Below are 25,236 nucleotides of genomic sequence, written 5' to 3'. Positions count from 1 at the left end.
AATGCTTATAACTAATCAGTTTACCACTTACTAATAGCCATCACAAACCTTGTAAGAGAATAAACCTCTGAAGCTTCTTTTGGACTCAAAGTGGATAACTGTAATTGTTCTAATGTTCTCACCAGAGGATATTGTTACAACAATATAGACTGAGCCCCTGCAGAGCCCAGATAATTTCATCCAGTAAGGTCTAAATAATCCTTGTGATTTGTTGATTCATAATAAAGCCATTAACTGGTCATCTAATTTAATCTTTCTACTCAGGTGCAAAATTTATTATACTAGTAATCTGTTAGCACTAACGAATGGCAAGACAGTAGTTAAGATATAAACCTGAAGCAAAACAAAGCTGAGCAAGTATAAAGACAGGGGATGTGCTTCTGAAAACATCAGAACGAGCTTGCCATGCATAGAAGATAAACAATAGTGGAAGGAAAGACATTTCATAATCATACCTATTATTTCCACTTTAGGACTAAATTAGTCATTCTTAGCATAGCATTACAAGCAACTCATGTTTAATCCTACACCATGATCTCCAAGTTTCTTCCACTGTACTGTTACTGCAAGGCATATTGATTTCAACACTTCAGAAAATTCTTTGGTGAATTATGAAATTATTTTATTTGGCACACTTAAATACGAACAAAGAGGTATAGTGATATTTATGCAGAAAAGCTGCCTATTTTCCAAAATATTGCTATCCAGGGGTTTCCTAAGGGAGTGTGTGTGTGTGTGTGTGTGTAAATCACATCTTTGTGTTTGGATTGATTTTTCTTCAATTTAATTAGCTCAATTATTTTCTGAAGTCGCAAACTTTCAGTATTCACAAGCTCTGTGGCAAGATGTCTTGCACCCCAATTATATGTTGTAGAGAAAACCACTGTCACATACTTGTTCTGAAACTGCAAGATAGTATTTTCAATGGATGCTCCAATTTGCATTCTGAAAGAGTTAAAAATCTCTCCATGTCTTTCATGATTTGAAAGATTGCTATTATATTCCCCTCCAGTTGTCTTTTTTGCAGGCTGAGAATTTCTAATATGCTCCTCAAATGAAAAAGCTTCATTTTTCACCTGTATCCATTCTAATTCTGATATATTTCTTTGGAGAGGACTAGAACTGCACAGAGATAAGCCAGACATTATATACAGCATAACAGAGTTTTCGGTTTTTCTATCCCTTTCCTAATGATTTTTAACAGCTTGGTTTTTAGACCTCCCTAAACCCTTTTAAAAATTGTGTCAGATTAGCTACTTTAAAATCTTCTGGTACCCAAGCCAGAAGCTATTTATCAGTCAGTTTTCAGCTATTTCACCCTTGAACTGATAGGTTCATACTCTTCCAAACTATTCGAGGTGCTCTGCAATTCTTTCCGCCCTCTTTTGGCCATTTCCAAGGCACATGATACATACACAATAGTGTATTTTCTGCTAGAAAATATGCATTTATGAGCAAAAAGGGACAGAAGAGGCACAGCAATTCTAAAGTGCATCAACAATAAATGTGACATAGCAAGTCTCCACTGGCACACTGTCTTCCTCTCGCCATCAAGTGAAGTGATCCCGAGATACACAATTTCAAATCAGCAAAGGTTAATGAGGTGGCTCATAACAGGAGGGGAGGAGAGAACAATCTCTTTAGCTTCCTAGTAATAGAAAATGCAGGAGAAATCTAGCCATGTTAGAAATATATTTACATGAACTGCATTTGGAAAAGCAACAGTCAAGGTCCATGCCCTTCTGTAACATCTTAATTTTGCAGCAACATCTTACCTTAACAGTATTATGCATAGAATCTAATTTTTGGGCAGGCTAAGCATCTTAAGGCTAATTTCCAATTAGCTTTAGGTACAGTCATAAGTATTTAGCATATCTAAAAATAGTGCTTACCCAAACCCAAAGTTTCAAACTCTGCCTGCTCCAACTGGCACACTAGCTTTCTCCAAAGTTTGCTTGACATCTTTTTCTCAGAATTAACCAGCACAACCAAGAGCCAGTTTTTACATCTCAAGTTATGGTTACTCAAGTACTTGCAGAGAAAACTGAACTCCAAAAGATGTTAGTAATGATCTCAATATCAACATTCTGCACTATTCCTACTTTCCTTTACACTGGTATACTACAAGCAATTTCTCATATAGCTGATACAAAGAGTTATACATGCATTTTAATTTTCTGCCATTGGAGAAAAAAAATAATAAAACAGCAAAAATAATGTTTATTATGAATAAGAGGACTCTCAGAAATGAGCTCAATCATTTATCCTAATTGTCACTCCCAATCCTTGTCTGTTCATTGCATACTGGTAGCCTGGTAAATATCCTCTTCCACAATTTCAACATTGAATCAAATTCCCTGTAATCAGGAGCACATGTTTTGGCAGAGATTTAACAAGATAAATGCACAGTGCTGTTATTGAGGCTATTTTGAAGTTTTATAAATTAATGCTTTCCTGGTAGCTATAAAATGCAGAACATATATTCAGCAAGCACATGACTACATATTTGTTCAGAGATGTGGCAATCGCTTCAAGTGTTTCATCATAGTGTATATCATTTAGGAAAATTTCTTCACACGCACAGTGACAGAAAAAGTTATTTGCCAGACAGATACTCTTCCCAGTCATACTCCTGTTACTGATATCAAAAACTGGTAGGAATGCTATTAATGTATTCTTCCATAAGGAAAGATCTCAGCAGGTACCAAGATCAAAGTTTAATAAGAATTCTAGAAGTTTTAGATCACTTCTACAGGTAAGTCTTGCTTGCTTTTTTTCTAAATATTAAAAGACAAAGTTGAGAAAATACACAACTGTTCGCCAGAAGAATGCTATGATATTCTGTGCTATTCTGTAACTAAAAACAAACTAGTCTGACTACAAACAGTCTGTGTCTATTTTAGATGGACACTTTTAACTTTCCACATTACATGTCCCATAAATCGCTAGTGTGAACAGATAATGAACAGAGCATATTCAGAAGAACTTGTACATTTTTCAAACACATATATCAATAAACAGAATTTTTCACACTATGGATGCCCAACATTAGGGGTATACATTGCAGACAAAGAACTTAATAAAATTCTGAAAGATGTCATTTTGTAAATCTAGAATTTTCAGTCTTTTAGAATCTTGCAGCGATATTTTGCTTTCTTTTTTCCTTTTCTCAAGAGGCTTAGCTTTCAATCACAAGTTCTTTGTTTTTTCATTGATGATGAGTAATGGATGAAATCTATTAAAACCCACTCTGTACCAGCATAACCTATTTTCTAAAATGCCATGCCAATGATAAATAGAAATAAGGTGCAAAAGCACAATAAAACACCCCTAAATTTTGTTCAAGTCACTGTAGTTAGACCCTTAACCATAGCAAACTGAGAGCAACCTCTAACCCTCTACTCACCTCACCAGATTTTGGATAAAGCCCAGAATCACTTATAAATTGGGAAGCTTAGTTTATCTAAGTATTTTTCCTATTGAAAAAGGTTTGCAGAACATCTATAGCACATATGATTTCTGCATATTTTCCAGGCTTTCATGATGCCCGTTGTATAGTCATGTACAGTCAAACTGCATAAAAAGTATTGAAATCTTTAGTAACTAAGCTTGATATCAAGTTACAAGTAAAATAAAAAAAATTAAATTCTTCAAAGAATTAATATTTTTAATCCAGTTCTAAAATACCTTAATGAAAAGCGCTTGATTACTTAAAAAAAAAAAAAAGACAGATTTGGCATATTAGATAGCAACCTTATAAATAGTTTCTGGTTCACGTCTTAGTAGTAACAACACTAAACTCAAAATGCAAAAGCAAGTTTAATAATAAAAAAGGATTCTTTCTTCCCATTCAACTAAAGAGAATGCAACTGAAAAAGCAAATAATATAAGTATTGAAAAAACTGAACTATTTGCAATACATGTAAATTCTCCATGACCCTTTTTCAAACAGATATATGCTTATGTGCTTTTCTTTCACTTCCTCTTATGTTTTTTTCTGGCCATTTAACCACTCAGGACCTCCAAACTGGCAGCTTTTTTTTTAAACAAAACAGCCTCCCTATGCAGTAATAATACTACCACTGAACTTAAGAACCTTTAATAATATACAAAGACAGTTTTCCTCCCATTCCTTCATCTATTACAGCATCTCCTCTTAAAGAGCTGCCTGTAGCTAAACTCTCTGCTCATCTACAAGCAGATGAAACAATTTTGTTTCTACTTCTTACTAACCATCCAAATGAGGAGGAAAACCTGTGTGAGCAACAGACCATTAGTAAACACACCTGAGACAGTCATAGTTTATTTCTTATTCACAACTTATACAGAAAAGATTTTACAGTGCTTTTCTTTGCAGTAAGTCTCCCACTGCAACAATTCATGCCCATGATTTGATTAATTGGAAATTATGTTAACTTTTCACATAAATGTAAAAGAAACAGGGAACTTTGTTCATTGCATCCACATAAGCTTTCCTGAGTGTCAGGAAAAGATAAGATCAGCTATTGTGTCATATTCCCCCTCTCCTGTCTTTCACATAACAGCAGATATCAGTAACATTAAAAAGACACAAAATGAATGCTGTGCAGACAGTACTGTTACATGTCATTTCTCACCATCATTAACAAGTGTGCCAAGCCTAACCAGTCAGAAATGCATTTAAAATTAAAGAGATATTCACTGGGTGCTTTCATTTCAATCTGTACTGCAGATATACTCCAAAAAAAAGAAAAAAAAAAGTCAGAGAATGTAGAAACTCAAGTGTCATATTCTTGCAAACACAAAAGACCTTATCATTCAGATACCAAATATTTTTCTGGAATTGTCTTATTTTATAGTTATCCACAAATCAAAATTTCTATGCAACTTCAGGAAAAAAAAAAAAAACACCAAAGAAAATTCTGGGGTACATCACATTCCAGCCTTTGCTTCATCAACAGTCTAGTTGTAAAAATGCTTGTGGAAAGATTGAACTTTTAAAACTCAAAGCTTTTTTAATAGTACATGATAGGTACCCCTTAATATTACTCTTTGCTGCTCATCTACACAGGCAGCAACATTAATTCCAAAGACAACTACTACCAGATCAAGGGTGACTAAACAGCACTGGGGACAAGGATAAGTGCCTGGGGGCCCAGCTGGTCTTCTAGATCTTGCCAGTGAAGGAAAAGGCTTGCATAGGAGCAGGTGGATCCTGTGGATCAATACCTGGTTGCACAGCAGGTGCCACTGACAGATTTGCCTTTTATGATCACGGGACTGTCTCTAAGAATCAAGGGCTACTGGGAGAGATGAAATCCACCTGACAGAGTGGGAGAAGATCATCTTTGCCAACAGGCTGACCAACCTTGTGAGGAAATGGTGGATGGGGTGGGAAGCAAATGGTGCATGGTGATAGGAAGAGAAACCTAAGAAATAACAAAGCAGGATGAAGAGAATAAAACAGAGCAACCTAGGAAATAAACAGGAGAAACCAGAGCTCCTCTAGCGGTCATACAACTGCAACATCATTAAAATAACAGACGTGTGGTGGGATATTGATGCTTCTAAGAATTCCTGTGTTAGCCAACTTGTGTCTGGGTTTGAGAATGTGTAGCCAATGACAGCAGAGCGGAGGAATATGTGAGAGCCAGAAAGACAAAAATAATCACACTTGTCAACAACTTGAGTTTCCAAAAACACTTGTACACCTGAAATTTATTATTTAATGCTTTTGAACAAATTACTAACTGTTCAGTATCGTTAGCTTTTCTTTCCATTATGTAAAGTCTTATTTTTCATTGTCTTTTACTGGCCAAAAGGTGGGTGTTTTCCTGTATTTTTCAACTATCTGTCAACACTTCATAAAAGATTCAAAATTCTACAAAGATCATTCAGAGTGAGTGGAATGTTAAAAAGCTTCAGAATTCTTGCTCAGAGCTAAGTACATGTGGCTGAAACAAAAGTGGAAAAATTTTGCAGCTGCTAATAATCCACAAGTAAAGAAATACAAACAGCCTGGAACAGCATATTAAAGAGCGTTTAAAGTTTTCCATGCCATTCTATCCATGGAGGGTACAATTGTTCTGAAATCAAGAATCTAGGAATCAAGCAACAGTATGGGATTTCAATGCTTCCAACTACAAGGCAGGCTAGAGCGTAAACCCCTAAATTCAGACCCAGCTGAAGCAGAACACACTATGAATACGTCCGGTGACGCATAGTGAAGGTTTGCTGCACCATTCAAAATGTTTTTGAGTGAGCTACAGAACACCACATCTCTCGGTCTGTCAAGCAACATTCCTGGTCATTGATATCCCCAAAATTGAAATAGAATATGTACATGTATATTGAAGAAGGCATTACTGATTAATACTGAATTGTTCTATCCCCTGGCCAATGCAGTTATCTTATTAGCATGTTTTTAAAATACTAAACTATTAAAAGTCAACCCTCAAAATATGCTATTTGGATAATCAACACAATCTTATGGATTAATATATATGAAGTTACTGCTGCTGTTCATTAATTGATCTCTAATTAAATTATACCGATATCTTCAAATTATTAAAATGTGCCATTTCAGCCAGAAACTTTTACACAGAATGTGTGTTAAGATGTATCCCTTACCTGATAAACATGGAATGCATTAGCAGCTTTTCCACGCAGAAAGACTGAGGGAATCCAAACATTAATAAGAGCACGATTTGATCTGAGGAGGAGAGAGTAAAACTTAAAATAGGGAATCATATTTATGTATAAGAGTTGCAAAGCAACTGCCTCCAGTGATTTAGATAATGATCAAAGTGATCAACAAAGCAACTTAACATCTCAAATGGAGTTTCAGAAAAATTGTAGTTCTGCCTGAACCTTTTATACCTGCTGTATCTAAAAGTGTTCCCTAAAATTAACATAACTGAGAAAGGGCACTGAAACAACTCCCTTTGCAGATTTTTGGGTTTTAGTTTTTTTTACACCATGCATTAGACAATATTTCATTATACACATGAAACAAAAACTATTCATTTCAACAAACTCAACATTTTGGTCCACAAAACTCAGCAAAAACCTGAGTTCTTTAAATAACAGAAGAGCACTGCACAATTATGGAGAAGCCATTTTCATCCACTCTTTGTAATTCATCTCCAAATTTCTATGATTCAAAGACATCAGCTACATTTTCACCCCCTCATCCACAAAAAAGCTAGATTCATTAGTCTGACTAATAAAGGCAAAACTCCAAATCACAACACTGTAGAATGATCTGGGATGACCAGCTGGGTTGTTTGTCGGGTTTTTTGTAGTACTATTTGTATGCATTGATTAGGAGTTATTCTGTAAAAATGAGAAAGTCCATCACATTAGGAATAGCATCTAGCATCTATGAAACCCAAAGCAATAGAAAACAGTAACTTTTTGGTGCTTTGTTAGAATACCAAGACCTAGTACACTGAAAGAGCACTCCAAGAGAATCTTCATAAATCTAAACTCCTTGCATTCAACATTATTAAAAACTACACCAGGGCATGGACTGTGAGCTCTCCGTACTTTTTAACAATGGAACACCACAGCTGAGAATTCAGGTACAGGAAATAATATACAAAAAGCAGATTACTGAATCTGTTTTCTTATTCTTCTTTCCCACAAAGACAGTATGAAGAGAAAAATATGTGTCTTATGAAACTTACATTTCAAAATCTGACAAACTCTGATCTTCAGATGTTTGACTCAAATCTCCAGGGACCTATATTTACAAAACAGAAATAGTTCCCACACAATGGTTATTATGCTTTCTATTAAGAAAGCATAATATTATAAGGAAATTGCAATTCACCATTGAATTTTTTAAATGCCATTTAAGAACTACTACTGAGAAACAATAAAAATAAACTATTGTGCAACAGGATTATGAACATACCACCCTTGCAAGTTCTTCATGTTAGAATTTGCTATACTTTTGTAAAGAAACAAACTGGGGCTTGTTAAAGCATGTAATTTTGAAGGGTATAGAAAACCCAGAAAAAAGCATCACTATTAGGCCTTTATAAGCAAAGTATGCTAAAACAAAGTACATTGTGTGTATAAATAATTTATTGGAAGAGATGAAGCATATAAAACCTAGTGATCACTTTCTTTTACAACCAACATTCCGTTAAGAGAAAGACACATGATCATTTTATTTTAGCTGTGTTCTTACAAAATATTATATAGCTACAAAAGTTCATAAAGATGGCAATGATGGACTAATACCTGCAGAATCAAAAGAAGTAGCAGTTGTGAGAATACAAGATTGGAAGTGTTTACAACTGAAAGAGCAATAGCTTTTTACCTTACTTTAAAGCTAGTTAAACATAAAAGGATATAATCTCTCCTTTAAATACTGTAAAACGTAAAGCATAACCCAGAACAGTTGGTGTGTTTTGATGAAGAAAAACAGCTAAAAGTTGTGAACTTCCAGAGACAGCTTCTACGTTAGAGCTACGTTGAACCAATATTTAACTATAATGTATGTTGCATGCATATTACTGTTTTTCAGAATATTTGCTGCCTAAGATACTTAAATATATATTATTGCTTATTGTAAAAGAATATATATTTATTGCAAAGCAATATAAAATTTCAAAGGGGACTAAAGAAAATCCAGTTCCCAGATGTTTTGACAGACTAGCTCAAGACCCCCCAGCGCACAAGACAAAACTGAATTTTGCCTTCCCAAGAGTAAAGCAAAAACTAAGTCGTTCCTGCCAGAGAAGAGGAAAAGAGCAGAAGAATTGTGCAGAGCCAAGACAGCTCCAGGGCATATATACAGGACATATATACACAATCCTGAACACTCTGCTGCCCTTTTTGGGAGGAAAGAGGTGGGAAGGGGCAGTATGACCTCTCTCTCAAATACCACCATCAGCTTTCGTCTGTTCACAGTCCAGTCCACCCTCCAGTGGCAGCACACAGCCTGGCTTTCCAGGGCTCTCATGTCAGAGAAAGATGTTCTTCTATCTTGCCTACAACCTGCACTCTCTCTTTGATCATTTATAAATTACAGCCATTAAAATTGATTATCAGCATTAAAAGGAAAAGAGAAGACAGTGAAGAATCATGGAAGCTATTTTTATTATAAACTGCAAATTATATACTATTTTAATAATGAAATGTTAAGAATGTGGCTGATATTTTCAAACAAGTTAAAGGGGGATCAAATATTCATATCCCACAATTTCTGGCAGTTACACACTTTACCAACTTTGAAAGTTCCAATTAAAGTCTACTAAGTAACAGGCAGACTATCAGCACAGTTTTGTTTACTAATACAGAATTAAAATGTATCCACTTCTTAGAATAATGCAAAAGTCTTTAGGACTGTATTTAATTCACAGCATCATTTTGGACAATAGCAACTAATAACAACTAGCATTTAGCTAGCCCTTAAAGTACAGTACCACTTCTACTCCTTAAAAATTATAGAAATTAGTTTTCTCCCACTATCTGGCACATTAAAATATACTATCAATATGTAACTACTGGATTAGGCTATGGAGATACATGGTTAAAAACAAAACCTCTGAACAGTGACATACAGCCCAAAATCTCTGAGTAAGTACAGCCATAATACACACGTGATTTATCATTCATTATTTCTTAACACAATAATGTGATTGTTTCCATCTAAAAGGCTGAAAATTATAGATGAAAACCTGCTTCACTAATGCACACAGAACTGTCAAGAGCCACTTTACATAAATATTATGATAAAATAGGCATGAATGCTTCTGGTGCAAACAAAAAAGTAAGGAGCAATACTGCATAATCATAAACAAAAATTATCAAAATATGCCTCCCTCAGAAGATGGACAACTATTAGGAACATCCTTGACTCCTGTTTCCTCCCTGTTCATTTTCAAATTTCAACCCAATATTTTCTTTTAACACAAAAAGCCAAAGCAAAGCAATAGTTGGTAGAAAACAATTTTATTGTCTGAATATATCTATTTTACATTCAGTTCTGCTAAAGAGACTCAAGCACTATCAAAAATATCAAGTAAAGTGTTCTTGACAGATGTGTTATTAGCTGTTATTTCTTATGAGCTAATATATATTTTATTTCATCACAAGTAGTGGTTTTGAGCTTATTCCAGAATGGTATTCTATATTGTAATAAACAAACACTTACCGGCCCTCTCAAATCAATTAGTTCTTGTCTCATCTGGGACACAAGAGCTTCTTTAGCCATCAGAGCACGGTGCAACCTCTCATTGAATTCTATCAGTTCCCCATGCATTTCAGCTACCTAAAAAACAAAGCCAAGAGATAACTGTGATCTCAACTAGAAAAAAAACCACTATCTAACTTCTTGCATACATATCAACTTTTATTTATATTTTTTATTTTACCATACTCTCCAAGTAGTGCATCTCATTTCTAATGCATTAGTTTGAACTGACCATTAAGAACAGACACTGTTACAATAATTTTGACTCATGCCTTGAAATGTAGGTTTTGATATTGAATTCAACAGGAGAAAATACAACTCTATGTCTAATTTTATTCCTATCAGAGAAGATCCTATGGCAACTGACCTATTAACTTATGTTCTCAGTTTAATTCTTTGGTGAACACAGCACTCAACAGTTACAAACTAATCACACTATTTTGAACTGGGAATAATGCAAAATGCACAAACTGCATTAAAATTTGTCAACAATGCATGAGTAATACATTCTGCACTCTTATTTGGAGTTTTAATAGGATTGGAGCTCGAAATCCACTCATCCCAGGCAATTCTGAGAAGGGCCAAAGGAGTATAAATACCACAGTTACACTGTGACACAAGCTGTGCACAGGTAAATAGTGTGGCCTCAAGCATGGCCGTTTCAGACACCAAGTCTAGCTATGTCTGTGCTCTCCATTTTTGAGTCAAAGTGTCAAGAAAGCACCAACTGATGCAGGATGTTTATGAAAGTGAACAGGGCCGGATGAATGACAAGGATGAAAAGGATACCGATTTACAGAGCAAACTATGTTTGTTGGTTCCCTGACAAGAGAAGCGAGAAACAATAAAACTCAAATCAAGGTTAAAGATGATATTGAGCTCTTGAATTTCTCTTACACAGAAGTGTAAACCTACAGCTTAAAGGAGAAGAACTCCCAAGAGGACAAGAATTCCCAAATAGCAAAGGTCCAAATAGTAGCAGTAACATGTTACCATCAAGAGAATGTGATGGGGAAACTAGCAGAAACAGGGAGCAAGGCTAAAAGAAACTTAAAATCTCTGTTCAGCAAGATTTTTAGGTACTCCAATCAGAACCATTATACTATAAAATTGAATGTAAGTTTCAATTATGATGGATGATCCATCAGTATATAATATACCTGGCAAGGGAGTTGTCTTGAACTGATAATGCCATTTGCAGCCTTACAGCAAAGAAATTTGAGCCAAAAAAGGATTGTAGAATTATTTTCAAGGGAAAAGAAAGACTCTTCAGAAAACCCCACTGTTAGGAGTTTCCAAGTAACTCCCCCCTATATGACTCCTGTATTAACAAAAGGAATACTGACAAGGGCCACTATCAGAGGCGGAGCGCCAGATGAGCAGTCCCAGGGTAGAGCAAGAAAAGCTACAATTTTAACAGTAGTTAGATGAAAACAGAAGCAGTGAGCAGTTGGCCCCTCTAGTGGGCGTAGCGGGCTACCACAACAATACCGTTAAACATGTTTTTCAGGTTACAGCAGCTCTCATATAGCCATCCAAAGCTAAGAGAATAGTAGAGGCAATGGGGTAACACTATGAAAGCAGAGCTGAGTAAGATGAACATCAATCCACTACCTTCAACAATAGCACAGGGACTTGGACTGCTGCCAAATCTCTCAAGTGTTCATAGTTTCCCTTCTGGAGGCAGTTCACTACTATCTAAGAATTTCATGCTCTCCTTTTCTTGAATTACCACTCTGCCTTCTCCCTCCTTCCCAGGGAAGTTCCTCAAGATAAAGCAGTTTAATTCAACTTCGTTAATTTAGTGCTTGCTTTTAATTTAGTGCTTTGTTCCAGACAACGTGTATCCTTCACATATTCAAAGCAAACAGAAAAAACAGCTTCCATTTGACAAGCCAGGAGCTAACATCCCTGATTAAAAATTAAAAATAAAAATAATTATACCTGAGTTGAACTTCAAGTATTCTCTTCCAATTTATTTTTAAATTAGGAGTCCTTCAAATCCAGTAATTCATCAGTGTGGCACATACGCAAAAAGCACTAAACTAAGCCCAGATAATTCTGAATTTACAAACTATCTGAAATACTCAGCAAATTAAGAGCTAAAAACCAGTAACAGCAATTGAACTAACAACAAACTTTCCTTGTAATGGGACTATCAGGATGTACAAAAACTAAAGATTTCAGAGAGTGATTATTTAAACCCAAACAGGCATTTTTATTTGTTTGCCTAATTATGTAAGCAGTTTTAGATTAATATTGATCCTTTACTTACACATCACAATACAAAAAGCCTGCAACACATCTGAATTACCATTTAGTTTCACTCCTCACTTTCTGAAGTGCAAAGGTTTAACATACTATCAATATAGTTTCAACAATCAAAAGCTTTTTTATTATTTTTATAGTGTACTAAAGCAGCTTTAATTTACTGGTTTTGTTTCTGTTCTTGTCAAGCATTTCTGTTGCACTTAATCCTGTTAGAAAAACTAATTTCCCAGCCTCATAATTAGACTCTTTTCGGACTCCTCCTGATAAAAATCAGGATGTTAGGATTTCCATGTTATCAATTAATGACACTACGTATTCATATCTCAATTGTTCATTCAACATCAGCTTTGATAAAGAAAGATTCTTTGACTTCAAACACTTGTTAGTAATTAGTAAGCTCATTTTGCAAAAACAAATATATCTAAATCCATATGAACTTCTGCACTACGATTAACGTAGTATGTGCCACTTAGCAAGCAGTTTTGCTTCATAAATTACCAACATTTATGAACTGAAATTGCCAACTTTACTAGATAAAGTAATAATATTCCCATCTACACTGTGTGCAGGACTGTCAATCAGATGAGGAAAGCCATCTGAATGAAAATACCTCGAAAATAATTTTTAAGCCAAACCAGGTTCTCAAACCAGTTTGCACCATGGACATAGAAACCACTGTTCCATTGCAACTGTGGGGTAGGTGTCCTGTGATACAGAAGCAGGATTCACACAACAGATTGGCTGCTTAAATTGATACTGCCACCAAAGACGCAACATAAACCACAGCATGTGTTTAACCTGAAGAACTCTGTTCATGCTTTCTCCAAGTGTGTGATTTGATATAACAAAAGATACTACCTCTTCCTGAAATCTTGCTTTGATAGCTTACCTGTAACAGTTAAAATACAGTGAGTAAGATAAGAAACAGCCATAGTTCACTGTAAATGCCACACCATTTTTTCCTTGTACAACTTGCAGAATAAACAGCTTAGCACTTACCACAGTTATTTACCATTAAGTGGTAAATATTTCTGAGCAGTGACTCAGAAATAAATTTGTTTGTAAAGCAAATTAAAAAATCTGACCGGTGCGCACATTAAATGGCTCACTGATTAAGTGCATGGTGATACATGGGCACACCATTCTTGCCTCAGAAAAGAAAACTGTTCATCTTACTCAGCCAGGACTAGTCTGTCAGTGACAGAGATGCAATACACATCATTCAGAGAACTATATATTATATTTCAAGAACTGTGCAAAAAATAGTTCTTGCCAGTTCACTTCTAGTACTATTGTACTTAGTAACTTAAAACTGTGCATTGGACACACTTAGAAGTGAACAGCTTATTCAAATTTATTTTTTTTTTTATTTGGACATAAAAATCTTACTGAAAAAATAAATATACACATATATAAAAGCATATTTCACAATTCTTATTAGATAAGACAAATTCTTTTAAGAAGCGCAAAAAGGATTTACCCTTGTGCCAAAGCACACTGAACAGATGAAATTACATCTCGCTGTATTTCAGTAATAGTGTAACTGACAAAAGCTACAGAAAGCCTTGTGATTCCACAGAAAAGTGCTGACCAATTTACTAATTTGTGTTTTTTTAATATATTGACTTCAAACACAACTAACATTTAAAAACAAGGCTCCATGCCATGCTAAGACCTTTAAATTAGAAACTAAAATAACGATTTCCAAAAGTGTCACTGTCCACTAATGCACTAGTCTCATCTGCCTCCTGAATGAAATCTCATGCAGAATGCAAGTATGCTAATAAAGGAGCTGTCAGTAAATAAGATGACTGACAGAACAGATACAAACAGAAGAGATCAAACTTGCACTGTTTATTCAAAGCTAACAAGAGCCAAAGATTTTTTGTTTGTTTCACAAAAGGCTATATTTCAATTCTCTCCTTTGAACAAATGTTAAATCTAAGCAAACAAGTGCTATTATTTAATAATTGTACTTGTAGGCATTTTAATATCTAGGAGAAAAAAAAAAAAATTCCATGTCTTTACAGAATCCTGTCAAAGAACACAAAACTTACCTTCATTGATTTCCAATAAAATGGGTCATGTAGTTCAATGAAATGGTGCTCAGAGAAGTTTTCAACTAAGTTATTTAATATTTCAGGGTCTATTTCTTAAAGAAAGGTTTCTTTTCATTCTTGTCTTAGAATGTCATTAATAGGTAAGAGCACATACTGTTAATACAGTGAAAGGTTCTAGGTTTCCCAATAGTTTGTAGAGTCACTTAGGGATCAAAATTAATAAAAGAACAAATCAAAATTTTTAGAAGAAAAGCACAAGAAAAAAAATTGACAAGCAGTCAACCAATTCTTCATAGCCAGAGTTGGGGTTTTTTTAAGCAGGTAACTAAGTTGCTCTGTGGCTGTCGCAGCCTTTCCACATAATCATCTCATGTTAAAGAATAAGTGGCACTTTCTGCAGACATTACCAAAATTGCTATATCATCAAAATTCCCCACTTCAGGATCTCAATTCAGTACACAGTAAAGAAATTCATTACAATATATTGTTACCTGTTATGCTAAACAGAGACAGTTCTACAAAGATGCTGAGACTTTTTGGCAAAGCTTTCAGTGTTTTAAGGTACCTTCCCTGACAAGATAGCTTACTATGTGAGAAGGGATTTTGTAACAAAAGACCCAAACACAACTCATGTACTGCATCATGAACTAAGCCATATCTCACATTTGAAAATACTCCAATATTTAGAAACTTTAACTATCTGATAGCATACTACTGAAAAATTCTTAGTAAAAGATAAATCTGACCAAAATTACATTACAATATATATCCAGATTTTTTAAGACTGAAAGGCTCTTTTGAACTTCCATTTACTAACAATGACAGCAGCACAAAGAACCTTAAAGAACATCACACAGCTATATATACACAGCTACTATAATACTTCCTTACTCCATTAACCAAACAAAAACAACAACAACAAATAATCAAAAGGTCAAATATTTAACAGTGTTTAAAAAAAGCCACCTACCCAACTACAGTGATACCTGCCATAATTTGTTCTTTTCCTGTAATTCCTGGCTCAAAAAAACCCTCAATACTGCTTAAAGCCATTTGAGCACTTTGAAATGAAACTGAGATTAAAGTTAAAAATCTAGAAGACAGTTTGAGGTAAAATAATCAGTAGGATGCTTTTGAGGCCTCAGGATGCAACTGGCCAACGAATTACTTGTTCAACAAGAAAGAATAGAAGGCATGAAAATTCAAAGTGAAACTCTCCAGAATGGTGAAAGCTTGGCTTAATATCCAAAATTACATTTCATAGATATTTCAAATGTTTGAAACAATTCAACTTTTCAGAAGAGCTGCATGATTTGGCAGGAATTTAAAAAACACAACTTACCCTTTTTGACAGATGTCAGATCTCATGAATATCTAATATTCAGAAATAAACTCTCTAATCTACTGACTGTACTTATTTGAACAAAGTGATTCACATCTTGAGTTCACGTGATTGGCATATGCAACTTCCACGTCCAAAAGTCTCCCAGCCTCACATGCCAAATGCTCAGAGATCAATTTGTCAGGCATAAAAATACAATAGTACAGCTACCGCGTAAAAAGCGAAGTCTGTGAGCTTTAGAAAAAGGTACAAGAGTATTTTCAAATTCTTTAAAAGGCAAACTGCATATTTCTATGAAGCTTTACTTTAAAAACTGAGCAATACCTAGTTAACTTATGTAGAAAAATTCTGACTCCTAGAAATGTTTCTTGTACAGGCTTCTACAAGGAAAGCCTTAGAGAGTTGGAGAGGATATATTTTTTTTAACTGTTTGGTTTGTCTCCAACATTCCTGTAAGAATGAGCGTTTCTGCAGAACAATAAGGGTTTAACATATTGCAATACAAGTTTCAGTACATCAAAAGTGTGTTATTCCAGCAGAGGAGCTCCTCATTCCCTAGTCTGACAGGAGTAGTTTATACCAGGAAACTGAAAATTCTATGTCATTTACTGAGTCTTTAACAGAGTACTCTCATAATACAGTTTAGTACAGCACGAGCATAACCTACAACTTAACTTTGATGAAAAGCTAAAATTACTCTAAAATAAAGTACAAAATTATCAAAGGCTGAAACTGCAAAGAAAGTTTAAGTCATGTTCTCTCTAATTAGATATATTTACTAGTTCATTACTGATCTACAGCCACAAAAAGAAAGAATAGACCAATTGGAAAGAGTGTCTTACAGATAACAGTCTGACCACAGGTCTTCTGAAGATGTACAAACACCACAATTATTTTAGCTTTTTTGTTTGTTTTGCTTCATTTTAAAACCTTAGCAATATCAGGTCTGACATGTCAGCAAGTCTTTAGTAATTGTTTAATTTGAGTTTAGCTGCAATGCAAACTATGAAGAGTTTGTCTATCCCTCAGTGTGTAACAGGAAAACTTCTGGTGATATTACTCTGACAAATCTTACATAAGCAGGACAAAATGAATGAAACATATTTCTACCTTACGTACAGCAAACTTACACTAACAATGCATAGCAATGGCCCAAAACATATCTTATGATTATTTTAAACACACTTTATTATCCATGGCTTGAGAGTTGTATAAATTGACCTACTTTCTCTTCTAAAACAAAATAGCATTCTAGCCCCAAAGCATATGACATTGGAAAACATATGGGAATTGCTAGAGGTACCCAAAGACCTAGCAATATCCCAACAAGCTTTCGAATGGGGAGTTTAAAAGAAATTGTGGTAACTAATTAGATGTTGCACTACTATTTCTAAGGAAATACACCATTAAAAACAATTATGCAGAATTGTTACCAAAATTTCCTAACACTCTTTTAAGCATAACAACCAGTAAAAAGTTTCTTAAGTTTCTTTACTGCTTCAGAATTTTTATTTACAACTTCTCTTTACCCACTTGGTTAAATCAACCAATCTACAGATCATAATTAAAGAACTTTGATAAATACAAATTTTTTACAAACATGGTAAGAAACTGAAAATTTCTTCAATATATTGTTATGAACAAAATAATTTCCAGTGAAAAAACAGGAAAAAAATTCTAATTACTCAGCAGAACCATTATTTTTATTCCCTTGACAGCTAGTAATTTCTCTGTGGGGAGACTTCAATATCCTGATCGGCTACCAAAAAATTCAAGGCAATATTTGCCTTCAGTTGAAACAGTCTACTAGGCACAAGGTAACAGTTACTAAAACTGCTTAAGTCTGAACATTTTTCAGACCCAATTCTAGCTGAATGGAACTGCCAGAACAGCATTCAAGAGTGGTTTCTATCCTAGTCCTCAATGTGAAATACAATGCAGGCTAACCTTTGAAAATAAGACTTCACATCTTTCATTTGTGGAGAGAAAACGGAGTAATGACTTTTGGTAAATACCTCTGGATTGTTACAGGGGTTACATCCTATTTTGAATATGTGAAGATATTGTTATAGACTAGTGAGACCCAGATACAGACCTCCTCTTCTGGATGTGATTTGCAACAAGGTTTTCCAGTGATTACACCTACTGTTGTGCCATCAGTGCTACTGCTAACACTGTCTTTGACAAACTCAGAAGTGTTAGCAACAAATTCCTGAACATGCAGAACAAACTTAGTAGAACTAAGAAGGACGCTTTTAAAGCTGAAAGAGATTTTACCTGTGTTCTTAATTAAGATATTCTTTTGATAGGTATAGAACAGAGGAAAGGAGTCAGAAGAACCCAACCAAAGGTATGCATTAGGGAGAAAATTAGTTTCACATGGTCCTATGAGAAAAGGATAACCAAGTATGAATGTTTCAGAAGAACTGTATTAATCTCTTCGATGCATGACCTGCATTTTTAGTCATCTTCATGTTAATCAGTTAATATGAGTATCCAATTTCAGAGTATTTTGGGCAAGAGAAAGACAGAGAATTGTTTTACTTTTTATAAAAATGTTCATTTAATATTTAATAGGAGATATGGGTATTAGATACTAAATTTCATTACTTCTGTCTGGAAAATCATTTGTATTTAAATTTAGGATGAAAACCTAATCTTTCTTTTTTTCCTTTAATGAATTTTACATTAGTCTTAAAAGTGAATCTTGCTTTAAGAACTTTATCTAACATGGTCGTATCAACAGAACTAGTAGCTTCCACCATCCATTTCCATGCTGCAGTATTCAATAAGCTATACGGTAAAGCAATACAAAAAGGAAACACAGTTTAGCAATCAGAAAACAGTATGAAAACACAGAAGAAGCTACAGATTTCAGTATGTCCTCATTTTAAAGCTAAACTGACAAAACAGCAATGCCTGTAACTATGTACTGTAATTTATACAATACCTGAAACCTATTGTCTGTGATGGTTTCAACTTCACCACCATCAGTTATAACCTTAAGGACCTTGTTTATTTATTAAAACCTTCATCTTAATATCAAAGTATAAATGTGTACCCTTGTTAGGAAACATATTTTTAATTATCTGAATTGCTTTAAATATGCTTTGAAGTTGAATGAACAAATTTGTATTTTAACCACAGAAGCCTGAAAATTAAATCTTTCCTTTTTTTCTTTTTAAGGCAAAAATCAGACTTTTCTTTACACTAATGGAGAAAAAAATAACAACTGGACAAGGAAACTATTTGCAGCTTCAAATGTTATGTTACAATTATGATTCCATAAAATTTGTACAGTACAAACTTTACCTCAATCAATTTTCTTTCATAAGAGCTGGCTAGTTCCTCATTGTTTTCGACTTGCTTTTGCTCTGGAATAGTAAGTTCACCATCAGTGGTCCAAATGTTTGGCAGAACTAAAACAAAGCGATATCTCAAATTAAAAAGTTACATTACATAAACATCTAAGACAACCTGTTTAGAAGTAATAGCTCTAAAAGAGTTATTAGAAGTATCAAAATAGGATGTAATATTAAACAGTATTACAAGTACTAAAATACAAATGCTGCAGGGAGCTTTCTTGTGAGCAATATTAGACAAGTACTCTCAACACAAAAAAATGCAAACTAAAAGCATTTGGCTGTTCTGTGACTACAGCTATCTAATATATGTAGGTAGTAACTGCAAATCCTACCTAAAGCCTTTGAAAAGTAAGCCTATGCTCCTCTTTAAAGTCCTTTTTCTACTTCACTTCCAGAATATAATTTCATATTACTTGCACAGTCTACTTACATATCATAGAAATTACAGAAAATAGGGCTGAGAATGGACATTCCATACTTCATCTAGTATTTCATGTTATTGTGTAAAGCAGAATCAGCTGCAGTTATTTCATTCCTGACAGTTAATTCTCTAATTTATGCCTCGAAACCTCAAATAATGGAGATTTCATGCTTCCCTGCACAATCTATTTAAATTTAAGTACTCTTCTAAGAAAGGTTTTCTTGATAGCTAATCAAACTTCCTTCACCTGCCATTTAAGCCCATTGCTTTTTTTCTTATCCACAGTGAATGAAAACTACAGTTTATTCTATTTCTGTTCCTAGCTACCATATATGTATTTCATGATCACTTTAAGGCCTATTCTAAGTCTTCTCTTCTCCAAATCACAAAAAGTCAAATTCAACTTTTTCTCATAGATCATGAATTTCTAAAAAAACAAGTTAGCACATATAAAGTAAACAAGCACTAATAAAAAAGGTTTAACAAATGCTTTCACCATTTTTCAAAATCCAGACTATATATACAACCACCATAAGGTACATAGAAGACACCATAATTCATCTGACTAAATAGTCCTAAGTGTGGAAACTGTTTTTGCTTTGAGGAAGAATATATACATTCAGAAGTTTATTATTATTTTAAGTTAATTCTGAATGTTATTTTAAGAGCAATTTCTTGTAAATCTTGCTTGAAGTTCCTCAGCCAGAAACTTCTAAGATCAGCCTTTTCATATACATAATATTACTGTATCTAAGCAGGTCTGAAAAATGGTACACATCCAATTCCTGCCGATGGCTGAGAAATCAGGATGCTCATTTATTAAATATTTAAATACCAATATCAAGCTGCTCAGTCTATGGCAGTGATCATTCATTTTGAAAGCTGGTACAATATTCTGAACTTGTCTGCATTCTGACTCTTGGGCAATTTATTTATAATCACATTTGCTGAGTGTTTTTTTGTTTTTTTAAGTCACCACAAGGCAAAGTATTATGCTGAGTTTCATTTATTATTTTAGGAAACTATTTAAAAGCCATACTCAATACCATCTGATCTGATTATTGTAGCAAACATGTAGATTCTTCCCTATTTATAGTCATAAAAGTAACAGCAGAAGCTCAATTTATTTTGACTCTTTCAAAACAGTGTCACAGAAAGTCTAAACACAGTGTTCTAAAATCTACAATACATTTAAGACTTTTGTTTTGATACCATTTGGAAGAAGATTAATCATTGTTGAAATTACTCATTATGATAACATAGGGCAGCAGTGAAATTAGTTGTATGCAACAGTTTATGCCTCTGATGAAGACAATTTCCTAGCATTACAGCAAAAGATGACAGCTGGGAGTTTTTCAAGTTTAAGCAAATAAGAACCCTATGCCACTATCTACGTGTACGGCCAGCTGAAAGCCAAGAACATTAACCTATGAGTGTGTAAATTAATATATAAGAAAGCAACAAGAATTTTAACTTAAAATGACAAAAGCCGAGAAAACAGTAGTTTCTTCATCCTATTTTCTTCACATAATTGTCACAACCTCAGAACACAGTAATAGGTCTTTTAAACATACTCTGTAATCCTTCTGAGCATGTGAGCTAATTAAGAACAAAATGACTTAAGACAAGTTGTTATAATCACTTTAAGTTATACCACAATTGGAATTCAATAATTTGCCTGAAGTTACCCAAAGATCTATGTACTGAAAAGTACAAATAGCTCTTTCTAATAATGCAAATATTCTTAATTATGAAAGCTCACACCTGAAAAATATGAATGCCTACGATGAGATAATGCAAGTTATTTATATAAACCATGGGTGCAATAGTTTCTATAAATCTGGTAAAAGAAAACTTTTTCTCATTTCACTCTTCTTTTTTCAAGTGTACCTAAACATATTAGTTCTCAGACATTATTTTCATGTTTAAGTACTTTTTTTGAGTCAGAGGCCCAGTACTACTAAAAATTCCACTTAAAAATCTCAATGGCAGCTAAGGAAAAAATAATTTGGTTTTATAAAACTATAATGCATGAAGTTAGAATATAAGAAAAAATATTACAAATAGTGCATATAGCTGAAATTTATTCTGGTCACTAATGATAAATATTACGAAAAATTACTGTGGATTGATAAAATATCCTTTGAGCATAAAGCATACACGTATTCATTTTTAGAAATGTTGGTACTGTTCCATCCCCCTTTTTCATCTATAAAATCTGACCGTCCTACTCAGTTTCTATTCTTATCACTCATTAATTTGCATAATTTTAACATGGCAGAATATAGCTAGCCTAGGAATATTTTTTTTTCTTTTCCTATAATTGCACTCATCATGGAAACTGTCAGTATCCTAATGAAGGATAATTTCTGCTATTATAAGAAGCTTAAGAGATGGTTTTCGTGAATAATTCTTAATATGAATCACTACACTCCAGCAAAGTCGGAAGTAAAAACATGTGTTCTCACTAACAAAATTGCTTTTCAGGATGAATGAAGTTTTTAAACTCCAGATAAGTTTACTTAACTAGCCTTGAAGAGGAGAATTAATGTAGTATCCATTCATACACCCACTTATATGACCACAACATTGACAATTAAAAAAAAAAAAGACGGATGGTTCTCATTTCTGAAAAGCCACCTCTGTTTCCCAAAACACCTTCTGTAGTCAGTGGAAATACAGGTCCCACCAGGTGATGATTCAGAATCAAGACTCCAGTTCACCCTGTCACGGACAGTTCTAGCTCCACTGACCACTGAAGAAAACCAGGTAATACTGCTGATAATTTAACTTGTTATCTTTCAGATATAAAATCTGCTCATTAGAGTCAGAGCAATTTAGCAAAGAAAGTGAAATGTCTGGTCTTAAAACAGAGTCTATTTCAAACAGTCTGAAAATACTGATTTCCAAAACAACAGTAACAGTATAATCTAGAGATACTAAATTTTCTCTCCTCAAAATAATTATTCTTATGTTCCAATATCACATTAATTCACAGGTTATTTTTTAAAATCACATTTTCATCTGATAGCTTTTTCTTATTGAAAGAAAGATCACCTCATCTAACAGAAAACGTTCTGTAAAAATAAATACAAAAATCTACATCGGTATTTTTCTCAAAAGGAAAAGATATAAAATACGTTATTTTCACTATTGGGAGATACTACCCTACCATAGTTTGAAGAGATGAATAGGGCTTATTATTATCTCTTGCTAATCCCACTTTCATGTAAATTATTTCATTTGTTTTGGCAAAGACTCAGCAAGGAAAGCAAAGACTTCTTGATGGTTTCTACTTAGCAGTAATTTGATGGTATGCCATCAGATAATATTCTGTTTGTTTGATATCAATCTGCATTAAAAAACTGTTCACACAGCAGCAAATAGCCCAGTCAGAGATGCGTCAGGGACAGTTCTCATAGAAACAGAACTGTCATCTTTTCAGATGCTGATATTTTCCAACAGGGGGAGGGCTGATGTCATACTGGGTAGCATGTGGAAGTATGAACCATGTTCCCAGCCACAGTAGGACTGTTTTGTGTGGCTGAAGTTTTGGTTATGGACCAAAACTTGCACAGGATTGGGTGGCTAGTTATCTACAGAGATCAGGATCAGTCAGGAAAAAAAAAAATGCAGATTCTTGTAAACCAGAGGCATGCTTGTTCACTGGTTATTCTTTCATTGTCAGGTTTTTTTATACAATTCCAGGAGTCACTTCCATCACTTTGTTACTATACCTACGCCTCCAATAAACTCTGCCTCAATGGTAGCATACAGCAAAACAAACCCTGTGCACAGAATTTTCCCCCCCCCCTTCATTTTATCCTTACCTTCCACTGTTTGACCTTCTCTTCTGAGCATCTGGACAGCTCCCACATACTTCTTAAGTTGCACTTTCAGCACCTCATTTTCTCTGTTGATAAAAAGAACAGAATAAATAAATATTATTGTTTTCTCAACATAGAGAAAACCCCCTTTCAATGGAAAAAAACATACTCTCTGTAATAATAAGCTTTGACTGAGTTGTGTGACCAAGATGAAAAGAAAGTTACCTGCACATTAAATAATACATCAACAGCAGAGTACCAGGAAACCTAGTTTTCCAGGGCCACATAAACACATCAGTGAAACAGATTATCTCATAATCAAAAACTTTTCATTAATTAATTTAGATTTTCTTTACTATGATACATTAACAGCAGAAAAATGATACAGACTATCGAAATCAACAATCAATTAAAAAAATAAGGATGGGATACTAGCACCTTAGTTTATATTTGGGGGGAAATAAAAAGGATTTTAACCGATTGAATTTTAACCAAAGGTGACAAATCGCATGTCTGAAAATTCCATTATCTAAGCCCATTCAGTTAACCAAGTATGACAGAAGTGTTTATATAAAAAAACCCATAACTAAAACATGTTGAAAGAGAGGGAATTCAGACAACTTCTACTCTTCTTCAAGGGTAGGAAGGGTACTCTTCTTCAGGGTAGAAATACATAGGTGCTACAGCTGCAGCAGAGAACATAACACACAAGAAACCCACAACTGGTTAGAGAAGAGAGAACATGGGCAGGTCAAAATCATGCCAGAGGAGCGGTACAAGCTCTAGAAATGGAGAAACCCCAGATATGTAACAGATTACAGGAAGCTGTAAAGAGATTATACACAAAAAGGTAGGCATTTTATTTATGGGAATTTATTTAAGAACAAGAAGTATTCAGAAACACATGCAAATATGTTTGATGGTCCTTATCATACTATATATATATTCATGCACACTCACACAAAATATATATATTTTATATATACACATACACAAAAATAAACTGCTGATGTGAGCAATGCCATATTTATATTTTAAAAATCTAGATTGGTACTATATTCATATTTCAATGGATCCCAAATCAGTTTTCTGAACTATGTAACCTCAATTTTATTCAGTTCTTTAGTAGGAGGTTGCTAGAGATGAAACTATTGATTAACCAACCATCAAATTTTAACAAAGTCCTTGATGATTTTATGCATTTTATGATATTTTTCATTTCTTAGACAACAAAGAACAAGTCCGTTTTTCCACCAGCAATGGATGCTGATATTCAGATTAAGGAAAAAAAAAATCAGAAATACAGTTTAATTCTATATACTACATTAAAACAAGTCTAAATAATTCATTCATGAAAAAATATTTATATGACAGCTAGACAAGGTTTCTCACCAGAAGTGTAAATATGTCTGCACGGAAATAACTGTATACAATTACAATATATTGAGTTTTAAGGATTCTCATGGAATAATCATACACCATCTTATTTTTACATTTGAGAATAGACTCAGTACCTTCTGTCTGTACTGAAACAGCATAAAAAAAAAAATCTATTTTTTTACTACTGTGCCTATCAACTTAAAATTGATACAGTTCAGATGAACTTTAGAAAGACTTTAATTCAGTTAAGGTTTTTGATACAAGACTGAAATTCAAAGCAGGATACTATCACCCAGTCACAATTTTCTAATATGCCTCCTTATTATCTTATTAATTCTTATTCCTTGACATCTTTCTCATTACTACTATTCAGCTAGATTCCAA

General features: G+C 34.1%; 1 protein-coding gene across 13 annotated transcripts in view; it reads right to left on the bottom strand.

Annotated features, from left to right (window-relative positions):
* SNX29 (sorting nexin 29) overlaps positions 1–25,236 on the bottom strand; it is a 147,157-nt gene that overhangs the window by 76,191 nt on the left and 45,730 nt on the right. For 12 of the 13 annotated variants that reach the window (XR_012625312.1, XR_012625313.1, XR_012625314.1 and 9 more), the window contains exons 14-18: positions 23,476–23,558; positions 19,172–19,278; positions 10,148–10,264; positions 7,668–7,723; positions 6,610–6,691 (exon numbers count right to left, since the gene is read on the bottom strand). Coding sequence is in view for 10 of the 13 variants with exons in the window: in XM_074841333.1 (XP_074697434.1) it covers positions 6,610–6,691; positions 7,668–7,723; positions 10,148–10,264; positions 19,172–19,278; positions 23,476–23,558 (445 nt within the window). In the remaining 3 variants the exon portion in view is untranslated. Of the gene's footprint in view, positions 1–4,305; positions 5,409–6,609; positions 6,692–7,667; positions 7,724–10,147; positions 10,265–19,171; positions 19,279–23,475; positions 23,559–25,236 lie in introns of those variants that run through there. The other variant, XM_074841338.1, reaches the window with a different exon arrangement.

The sequence above is a fragment of the Strix aluco genome, chromosome 15 (assembly GCF_031877795.1).
Source record: "Strix aluco isolate bStrAlu1 chromosome 15, bStrAlu1.hap1, whole genome shotgun sequence".
NCBI lineage: Eukaryota > Metazoa > Chordata > Aves > Strigiformes > Strigidae > Strix > Strix aluco.
This window is presented reverse-complemented; position numbering and strand designations above follow the sequence as displayed.